The following is an 11,285-nucleotide window of genomic DNA, read 5'->3' on the forward strand; positions in this document are numbered from 1 at the left end:
TTATGCTCATTGTACCAACTAAAGGATAAATAAACCCATCTCCTATGCAGGCTCTCGCATTCCTTATTGGTAAAGTAAATCCACTTGGAGCTCCCTTATCCGAGGCATCGTGTGAAAATGAGTCCTGGGTTTTTCCCATGTAGATTGGTGGATCAGAAAACCTTTGTCTGCTGTACAACTTTTTCTTTGTCTCAGCCTGAGTTGACAAACAAAAAAAGAAAAGACTCGTGACGACAAGAAAACTCCTGGATGGTTTTGTTAGTTAGAAAAGTACTGATAGTGACAACAATCTTGTCTTCTTTAACATCACAGGAAGCTCCTTGATTGATTATTTAATGAAAAATGGGGAGTTTACCTGTTGGTGTATTCCAAACCACTGGCACAATATGACCTTGCTATTGCCTCTATTTCTCTTTAACACTAATACCCAAAGTATATAGGAACTTCAATGGCTGTGTCACATTGACACATTCTCGCAGGCCCTTTTGTTCAACTAGATGGACCCAGCTACATAAATAACACAAGAGATGCCATGCATGTGGGTGAAAACAAAGAGGCTAATTCTAAAGAATTCACTTTTGGAGTGCATCATAATGATTTTTATGGAAACGGATTGGTAGGAAAAAGACACTAACCGCTCCTTTTCCTTTTCCACCATGAGCATGGTGAGTAGAGATTATAGCATCAAATGCTCCAGCAGCCAATGCAGCGTGCAGCATTTCTAGCTACATTTTCATTTCTGCTTCAGTATCAGTTGAGAATTTGTTCACAGCGACAACCATATGCCTTTTTTTTTTTTGTTTGCAATATGCCTTGCCAAATTCACGCAACCAGTTTCAACCAGAGAAACATTCTCATTTAAGTAGACATGGTGAAGAGGCTTCCCAGCAACAACTTCAGGGCCACCACCATGCATTTTCAAGGCCCTTATTTTTGCTAGGATAACAGCAAACTGTTGTATTAGACCACTGTATCGGCACTTGATATTCATGAACTTATTTTTCTGTTCCAATATCAGCACCAAAACCTGCTTCAGTGACCACAAAACCCACCTGGTCCCATCAGCTTCAATGCAATCTTATCAGCCACGATCGAAGATTTACCATGAGCAATATTTGCGAATGAACCCGCATGAACAAGAATGGGTTCCCTCAAGGGTCTACATTAGAGTAGGGTTAATGGCATCTTCCATGAGCACTGTTAAAGCACCTGCTGCAACACCAAGATCGTCAACAGTTGAAGGATCACCAGCCCAGTTGTTTCCAATTACCATTTTGCCAAGCCGCTCTCTCGTATCAGCAAGCGATGTTGTCAGGGCTAAAACTGCCATTATCTCACTTGCAAGTGAAATATAAAATCGTGTTTCCCTCACCACTCCCTTTTTTCTGGGCCTTGGCCAAGGGTGATTTTCTTCAAGAACCCATCATTTACATCCATCACTCCGCTCCATGTGTTAGAATTTGGGTCAATATCGTTCTACCTTTTGAGCCAAAATTTCTTTCTTAACCACATTCCACAAATGAGTTTGCTTTTGTAGAACGAAAGCTTCTGCAACCTGAACTGCCAGCAACATCATTAATCAAATTAACCACCGTCTATTTAAAACTTAACATGTATTTCTTTTTCAATTATGTAAACATAGATAACATGTAAAAGTCTTGAGAGAGAACTAACCTCTTCATAAATCTTTTTAGACGTCCTTTTATAGGCTAGAAAGCCAAATCCACGTAGAGATCCAAAAGAGAATTTTTTCTCATTCTTTTAGGATAAAGGAGCATTTAATATTCCTGTATTTCCAGAGGTAGAATTAATGATTTGGAGCTTTGATTTACTCATGTTCAAATCAGATGGAACAAAATATTGTTTAGATTTGAACTATACCTGATCTCTAACTTGAGTTAGCCTGCAATTACAATCGCTGTGTACACAAATTGTAGTTTGTAAACCTTGCATGCTGCCTACAAAATCAATTTCAAAACATCAAGATTACTTTAAATAATATTTTCAATATGTGAATTTCAGGTGCAAATCATAATTATTGGCATCTCCATGCTGCATAAAAGCATAAAGGAGGATATCAGTAGTTGGTTACTAGTCTACCTTCTAAGTGGTTTAATCTGCTTGTAACCTGCAAATATCATGTCTCCAACAAAGTACCCATTTTTATTGACAGCTTTAAACAATGGCATGGATTGACTACAAAGAAAAACTCAACCGGGTAAGATGGTTTAGTGGAAAGGAAGAGCAAAAGAATAGGCGTTTCTTTTAATCATTGCAACAATGAAGTCACTCACTGATGCCTAGGTTCAATGTTACTGCTGGTGCAGTATTTGCGTCATTTCTTAGACATTGAGAAACTGGCAGGGAAGCATCACCTTAAAGCATAAGCTCAACGCATCTGGATAGTTCTCTAGTACGAAATATATCTGTCCTCCACTACCACTTACGATTTTTATTCTTCTTTAAGTTCCTGGGTTCATGTTTTACGACAATCTTATCAGAAAAAAAGGGAAAAAATTCACTTTTTTTTATCGAAAAAAATCCCTTTACTAATCCAAAATACCAAAGAGAATTCACAAACCTCTGCTCCATATAACGGCCAGCACCAAGAAAACCAATATGAACTCCCGTTCTGATATTTCAATCTTTACTCTCAGCAGATAACAAGCATTTTGTTGATAAGGTCGTGGTTAGTATCTTATCCTGCAAAAATAAGTAAAAAAATCTCAATTTTTTTAATTAATGTAAAAAAACCAGAGGATCACGATCCTCAAAAAAAGATTATATACTTGATGATCAATAAAATAAATTGGAAGCGTTTTCCTTTCTCTTTAGTGTATAAAGTTGAAGATGGAATAATCATTTTAATTGTAAAAAGGGTTATAATCAATACCTGTCATTTCTTTTCAACTTTGCTGCTCTGAAGAATTATTGTCTGAACCATTATCCTTTGAAACAGAATTAGCTGGAATCATAGATGTATCTGTCATCAATTTGCACACAAGGTATATGGGCTATCTTGGACCACTCTGGTCCTTTCTTTTCGAACCGTTCATTTAGCCGTGGACAATTCCAAATATCCAGCCGCAAAAGATAAGAAAGCATGTTCTTTTCTGGAAGAGACTTGAGGTTTGGGCAATGTCCGATGGACAAGTACTCCAGAGACGGGAGGTACTGAAAGCCCTTGGAGGATAGGATTTGTAGTTTTGGGAAATTGAAGATATCGAGTCTGGTGAGAGAGCAGGGCAGCATCATTCCTATCTCCTCTTGTGGAAAGGACTCTGCATCTGGACACCCATTTTGTATGGAGAGAATTTCAAGAGAAGCGAGTCTATGCAATCCCCATTTAATTAGTGGCTTACAGATATTGGGTCCTTCGATGACAAGTTCTCGGAGATTAGTAGCAATGCCCTCTTCTGGGAAGCATGTCAAACTTGAGCAATTTGTTATTTTTAATTCTTCTAGACAGTTGAGGTTGTGCATACCGTCAGGCAGGGATTGGAGTTTTTGACAAAATCCGAGGCTAAGCACTTTCAGGTTTGGGGTGATCAAACCACTTTTCGGAAAGGAAACCAAATTTGAACAATCACTTACATGTATGATCCGGAGATGGCTGAGTTTGTTCAATCCTTGAGGTAAATACTTAATATTACTACACTCAACGATCTGAATATATTCAAGAGAAGAGCTATCTTGAATTTCTTGTGCTATGGACTCCAGCTTTGCACAACACCTTATTCTCAGTTGTTTAAGCCTCGTTGGTAACTCCCCCCTTGATGATAAAGATACAAGGCATGGACAATTGCGAACATCCAACCGCTCAAGAAGACATGCACTTATAGAATTGACATTCTCTCCCTCGTCCAACAATAAACGCTGCAAATTTTCACATTTGTTAATCACTAGCCTTTTCAAATGCAAAGGCAAATTGCTCTTTGAAAGGGAAATCAGCTTTGGACAAGACAAAAGCTCTAGCACCCTAAGCGATGTGATGTAGTGCAAGCGTGTTGATAGCTTTTCTAGCCTTTCACAGTTCTCTATTCTCATTTGCTCTATGCTACCAGGGATCTTTAATTGCATCAATTCTTCTTTTTCCTCTTCTGCCCCTATGGAGACAAGTTGCGGCCAGTTTCGAATTGTCAAATAGACAAGGGACATCGACTGAGTTAGCAATCCCCAATTGTTCTCTCGCAAAGAGCACAACTCCTCGCAATCATCAATCTCAAGTGATTCCACTTTTGTTGAACCGAACATTAACCATTCTGCTGCACAAGTAAACTTGGGAATCTTTGAAAAATAAACACTTCTTAATGATCTATCATCTGCAAAACCTTTATACACTACCTGGTGGCACCTATGAATTTTTAATTCTGAAAGCATTGGAAGGCTTTGAATTGAAATCACCAATTTTTCACAGTTAAAAATCACAAGTTTCTCCAGGCAAGGGAGATTTTCTGATATACTTCCCAACAGCTTCGGGCAATTTTGAATAAGGAGTAAACGAAGTCTTGGGAATTTTCTGGCTTCCTCGTCAACTTCACAAAAGTTCCAGTTCTCCCATTTAGGCATGTCTTCAAATTCTAAACTGTCCAATGAACGAAATGCATCAGGCGTTTTTTCTCCAAGGAACTCAACTCCCACACTAGTTACATTGTGCAATCCCTTGACGCGTAATTTTTCCAGCAATGGCAATTGCCCGATTGATGGCAATGATGTGCAATTTGGACAATTTTCAAGGTATAAAGATAGTAAATTGTTGATTGAAGAATTTGCTATCCATTCCGCCAACCTCACACCACAATAGTACCCGAGGACAAGCTCCCTAAGCTTTTTGGGAGGTTGAAGCAAATCCAACACTTTTTTCTCAATTTCTTTTCTACTATTCTCAAAGCATCGGCTCCACTTCAATTCTAACTTATCCAATCCTGGCTTATCATCTAACTTAACCTTCCAAGCATCTTGAGTTTCAACAACATTCTCTAACCCTGAAATACAAAGTTGACCCTTGAGATTTGATAAATCCTCTAACTCCCTTATTTGACATCCATTGCCTTCATACAAAGCAAAATTGGACAGTGTTTGAAGATCAGCTATTGTGCCAAAATTACTAAAAATGCCTTCTAATCTATATGCACCGGTGATATCAAGAAAACATAGGTTGACTAGGTTTTCCATCTCTGATGGTAGCTTCTCAAGTTTCTGACACTCCCTTAATAAAAGGGTTTCTAAATTATAAAGAGTACTTATTGACTCGGGCAAGCTTTTAATAAGAGTGTAAGAGAAATCTAAGTATCGCAAGTGTTTTAAATCTCCAATAAAAATTGGCAACTTAACGATTTGATACCCTCCCAAAGAAAGCACCCTGAGGCATCTCAAATTTGGCAACAACTGTGATAAAACATTATTGGTTACATAGCCAATTTTATCATTTGACAGCCTAAATGGCAAAAAGGTACGTAAATGTTGTGCTTCACTAATACCCTTAAATTTTTTGATGCCATCATACTTGCCACCAATGTAAGATAAGTGGCGAGTGTCCTTTGAGATTTGCCGATCACCCTCTATTCTGAAGCATATTTCTCCAGCAACTGATTGAGCCAAATCACTGATAAGGTCATGCATAACAAATCGAGATCTATCTTTATTTGATATTTGCAAAAGAGACCTTGATACTAGATCTCCAAAATACTTGTGGCCTAGAGCTTCAATGCTATGTTTATCCCTTGCTTCTTGTAAAAAGCCTTCTGCCTTCCATAACAAGATTATTTCTCTCTCTTGAAATTCATAGCCCTTAGGAAGAATGGAGCAATATGCAAAGCACCGTTTTAAATGTGGAGGAAGATGATGATAACTCAATTGGAGAGCTGGAATTATACCACACCGATGGTCTGATAGCTTCCATAACTCACTCTCTAATATATCTTTCCAAACATCATGGTCAACATTAGTACGCAGCAAGCCTTCAAGGGTTTTGGCAGCCAAAGGCAAGCCATCGCACTTCCTCACTATTTTCTCAGCAACTTCTTTTAGATTTGGATGTCCTCCAGAATCTATGGCTCCCAATGCATGTTGAGCAAACGCAGACAAACAATCATCTTCTGACAAAACTCGTAAAGAATGAGCAAGAGAAGCACCCACTGTAGATGAAACAGCAAAACTTCTTGTTGTCACGATAATTTTGCTTCCTGGAGTCCTTGATGGAAATGGAGATTGTAAAATGGTCCAATTATGATAATTCTCATTCCAAACATCATCCAAAACAATCAAAAAAATTTTCTCTGACAACTTCTTCTTTAATTTTTCTTGAAGTGAATTCAAATCATCGTCATTGCATGGCTCAGAAGTTACTGATTGAAAAATTGCTTTTGTTATTCTAGTGACATCAAAATCATCAGAAACACAAACCCATGCTTTGATATCAAAATGATTTTGAATAGTAGCATCATTGTAAACAAGCTGGGCTAAGGTTGTCTTATCGATCCCTCCCATGCCAACGATGGGAATCACAAAATTTCCTTCATCATCACTCTTGAAGACCAATTCAAGTATTGCTTCCTTGTCTTTGTCTCTGCCATATACATGAGTTTCAATCTGCAGAGAAGTAGGTTGCTGCCTTTCTTTCATTCTGTTGGATTTCGAGCAGTCAATCATTCTCAGTTGTAACTGATTTTTTTGAGGCTCTAAATTTTTCAATTTGGCAGAGATATCTTTTATCTTTGACGCCATGCCCCTGTTAAACATAACAACATTGAATGAGTCAGAAATGAGTTTGGGTTTCTTACTTGAGCTACCACGACATTCCAACATCAAATTGCGCCTTGAAGTTTCGGTTTCAAGCTCGTCTACAATGTCATCCACATCATATGCCAAGTTTAGGAGGTCCGACAACCAAAATTCCACAGATTGATCTTTTAACTGCCTCTCCTCGGCATCATCAAGCAGTGCACGAATCTCCAGCAATTCTTTCTTTAACTTCTCGAGCTCTTCTTGAATATGCTGTTCACTGACAAATTGCAAAAACTCAAAAGACACCAATTTATCTAGGAGAAAGTCAAAAAACTTAGAAATAGCAACTTCTCGTATAGCGGACAGTGCTCCAAGCAAAGACATGTTTGTTTTGTGTTCTTGCAAGAAATTAGAAGAAAACTGAGAGCAGAGAAGATTTTGAAAACAGTTGAGCTAGCAGGTGGAAAGGAAGTTTGATTTTTATTTCTCTATCCATAAAATCATATCCAATAATCTAAGGGAAGAAAAACTTATCTATAAAAGTATAGTATGAAAGTGGTTTTTGAATTTCGCCGACACAGATATGTTGATTAATAATTTTTAATGATCATTCAACAAATTGAAAAGTAAGCGCAGGCTTCACTTGAATTTTAGTATTACTTTTTTGGAGACACTCCAATAAGTCCTCGACAATGGTGATGTTAACAATTTTAAAGGCTACAAAACAAATTAGTGGAGGTTGGGATTTATATTTTAAAAGCAAATTGCATGGAAAACGTATTTTTTTTTAATTAAAATAATAAAGTGATCAGCATTTTGTGAATAAGAAACGTTTGTAAAAATTTATCTGACCTTTACAAATCCATTCCAAAAACTAACCCCTCACAATCCAAAATGAAAATAATAATCTAATAATCCAAAACTTTTAAATGCAATAAAGTAACCTAACGATACCTCATGATTAATTTGTCACCCTTTAAGTTGAGATGAATTTTGCTAGAAGATTTGGGCATGTGAGCTGATCTTATGAAAAGATTGATTTGCATTAATAACTTAAGTTTTTATAGAAAAATAGCCGAAGTTATATAACACCTTTAATATAGAGAAATTATTTAAATTTCATCTGTAAAATTCATAACAAAAAATTATTAATGAAATTAGGGGTCATCATATATACCCTAATTTTTTACTGTAAAGAAACCCTATTATGGTATATTTAAAATGTGAATAAATTAATATGATAAACAAAAGAAAAAATGTCAAATTTATCACTATAATAATTGAGATCCATATTTATGCAATTTTAATTACATAGGGATGAAAAATAGAATCATCCAAAATTTTTTATTATGTCATGTTGACATAGAAAATATTTCATATATATATATATGAACACACACACTTGGAAAATTTCATGCTGGAAAAAATAAACAAGACAATTTAGTGTTTTTTTTGTATTTAATTAGTAAAAATGTTTAAACTTATAAAAGTTTTTCAAAATTTTTAAATTTATTTAGAAAACCAAAGCTTGATCAATCAAATTAAAATGAACAAGAAAATATATACTTATAAAAAATTAAAAATTATATTTAAATTTTTATAAAATTAAAAAATTTTCAAAATATCCTTGATGTCAATTCATATCTTTTGTGCATTTTATTAGGCTTATATTATATAGTTAAGTGTGACTCCAATTTGTTAACACCCTATTTTGATCGAAATCATTTAGAATATTTTCAAGTCTCAAGTTAGTATCGAGATATCGATTCATAATATTTTAGGCTTTAAGGTTCTAATTGGCTTTAGATAGTCAATTTGGGTTTGGACTTTAATTATTACATCAAACTTGGCTTTAGTTAAGAAGGTCCATTTTTTCCTTTTTTTTTTGGTTATATTTTTCACTTTTTAATATTCTTGTTAAATGGCTATTTATTTTCAAAAAGAAAAAAAAATAAAATTTGGATAAGTAAGATAATTCATGAAATCTTTGAATTAAAGTGGTATTCTTTTGAAGATAGAGTTCTGGAGTTGATTTTAAGAAGTAAGTGCAAAATTTTTAAAGTTTAATCGGGTTTTAACTGGTTTCATATCACAATCGGAGTTCATCGATTATAAAAATAACATCAACAATACAAAGTGGAAGGTGCCCGATTTGAGAGTCATATTGGGATCCAAAATTTTCAGATAATCCAAATTCCAGCAACAATTGATCAATAATTCACCCAGCATGAACTCATTCTTTGAGCACCTGTACCTCCGAATTGCCAGGAATACATGGACAATGAATCAATCGTAATTCAAACACAAAAATCCCAAATAAATGCAGCAAGATCAAGAACTGCTAGCAAACTCAGAGGCTAGCAAAAAACCACAACACACTAGAAATTATATTGGTTTTTTTTTTTTTTTTTTGGCAAATTGCATAATATTATGAATTTTTAAAATTCAATTCAAACCTTCATATAATCCGATCCAAACAAAATTAAATTTTATCAGTTCGATTCGATTCAGTTTGTTGATTTTTAAATTTTTGTTTTTTATATATTATTTTAATATAAATTTTAATATATTTAAATAGATTTTATAAAAATTTATTATTTTTATTTTATAAAAATTTATTATTTTTATTTTATAAAAATTTAAAAAAATATAAAACTAATAAAAATATATAATTCCGTTTGGTTTGGTTTGGTTTTTCACTTTCTAATTTAAAATTTGATCCTAACTTAATATATACATTTAATATTTGAATTTAATCTAAATTGAATAAAAAAATGATTTGAATCAAACCGAATACTACAATTTTGAATTAGTTTTTGATTTTTTTATTCTTTTTGCACTCTTAAAACACACAAGATACAGCCACAATTACATAAAAAGTAAACACCATCTACAAATCAACAGCTTTCAAACACAACATATAAGAAACAACCAGGAAATATACAAGCAAGTAGGCAAAAATCTTTTGGCAAGAATTGTTTTTGCTTTCGGCTTTGTGTGTTGGAAAGGTTTATGTTATTTTGAGTTAGTTGATTAGGGTTTTTTGAGTTAGTTGGAAAGACAAGAATTTTTTTGGATTTTTTTTATTTATTCACATATTTTATTTACTTATTTTATTTATTATTTTAAATAAAAATGCGTCTTCAAATAAAAATATTAAAATAATTTTCATGAAATCCTACCAACATATTAAGTAATATTTTTAGACAGAAAAATTCTACCAACATATTAGAGCATATTTTTAGATAGAAAATTTTACTAAAATATTAAAAAATATTTCAAAAAATGAATAATTATATATATGGGTTGTGAAAATTAATTTTTGAATATCCAATTATGGAATTACTAAAAATGTTCAAATAGCAATTTTTATGCAAATTCTTAAGTGAGAAATTACTTTTAAATTTTATCAACATATTGGAGAATTTAGAAAAAGATTTTTAATATCAAGACTCTAAAATTTCATTTGTCATGAATAAAGTTTTTTATTTTAAAATGAAATGAACCAAACAACGGAACCTCTCTAAACATGACAAATAATCTCTTTAAATGCTTCTAAGATGAGAAAATATTCTAAAATTATTACCAACATATTAGAGTAATTTAAGGATAATTTTCAATAAATAATTATCTGACAAGATTTTTTAGGTTTTTGGATAACATGAAGTCAACTGATACCATTTTTTGGATGGATGTTTTTGGGGTGTTATAACTTTTTCTGCACGTAATCATACTTTTGAATCCAATTTTAGTTTCATAGACTAAAACCTACTCTTTTAAGGTACTTAGGTCAAGCTTGGAATTTTTGTTTAAAAGGGAACAAATTCAATTAAGTAGCCAATCGCACCTAAATAAAAAAAGATTGGTGGCGACTCTTAAAGTTTGTGTCTAATGATAAATTTACAAACTTATACGTTATGATAGTTTAACAATTCCACTGGGCTACCGAAAGTTAAACCAATAATAGATTTTGTGTTATTCAAGCCTTACCAAAATTAATTAGTTTTTAATATTTTTTTAAATACTTTTCATTCATTCTACTTATTTATTTTTAGCATTTATTATCTTGTTATTCATATACATTTTTATAACATGAGCTCTATATCGGGCTCCATCCTTTAAGAGAGAGAAGAATATCTACACTTTTGTGAAATTTCATGTCTTCACATGAGCTAGCAAAATACTACCACTCAAATTGAATCTTTTCCACTCATAGCCTATGATGGTTGAGGATTAGGTGCCTTACTAGCTTGTCATAGATAAGGATGTGAGGAATAATTTCAAAACTTTTAGATTATGAATCCAAACCACATGTGGTAAAACATAAGAAGCCAATATTATATTAGAGCTATATCCACCCATTATTATAATGTAACCCTAATTATGACATATGAGTGAACTTTACGAGTTTTATTTATAGCAACCTACGAAAGGTTGAAAAATTTTATGGTTATTCAGTCTCGTATTTATTGTTAAGTTGTTATATTTTAGACTTTAATCATGCATCGTTAACATATGCATTCATCCATGCATCACAATGTGGCAAACATTAGTACATG

The 11,285-nt window shown here is 33.4% G+C and overlaps 1 protein-coding gene and 1 pseudogene across 2 annotated transcripts; both read right to left on the bottom strand.

Annotated features, from left to right (window-relative positions):
- Positions 1 to 572: 572 nt before the first annotated feature.
- Positions 573 to 2,161, bottom strand: LOC111296695 (formate--tetrahydrofolate ligase pseudogene; annotated as a pseudogene).
- On the bottom strand, positions 1,380 to 7,208 carry LOC111297746 (putative disease resistance RPP13-like protein 1). Of its 2 annotated transcripts, none has more exons than XM_089741082.1 (7): positions 2,894 to 7,208; positions 2,582 to 2,703; positions 2,295 to 2,470; positions 2,101 to 2,196; positions 1,882 to 1,958; positions 1,675 to 1,787; positions 1,380 to 1,555 (listed from the first exon to the last, which is right to left on the bottom strand). In XM_089741082.1, exon 1 carries the CDS (start codon positions 7,108 to 7,110, stop codon positions 2,962 to 2,964), a length of 4,149 nt encoding a protein of 1,382 aa, XP_089597208.1. In that variant the 5' UTR covers positions 7,111 to 7,208; the 3' UTR covers positions 1,380 to 1,555; positions 1,675 to 1,787; positions 1,882 to 1,958; positions 2,101 to 2,196; positions 2,295 to 2,470; positions 2,582 to 2,703; positions 2,894 to 2,961. The 2 variants fall into 2 exon arrangements, with proteins under 2 accessions (XP_089597208.1, XP_089597207.1); XM_089741081.1 differs by having other exon boundaries at positions 1,380 to 1,560.
- Positions 7,209 to 11,285: the final 4,077 nt, after the last annotated feature.

Source organism: Durio zibethinus, chromosome 12 (genome assembly GCF_047325235.1).
Source record: "Durio zibethinus cultivar Kanyao isolate XHJ-2024 chromosome 12, ASM4732523v1, whole genome shotgun sequence".
Taxonomy (NCBI): domain Eukaryota; kingdom Viridiplantae; phylum Streptophyta; class Magnoliopsida; order Malvales; family Malvaceae; genus Durio; species Durio zibethinus.

Coding starts and splice junctions, on each gene's coding strand:
- LOC111297746 (XM_089741082.1), bottom strand. CDS start 7,110: ATGTCTTTGCTTGGAGCACTGTCCGCTATACGAGAAGTTGCTATTTCT.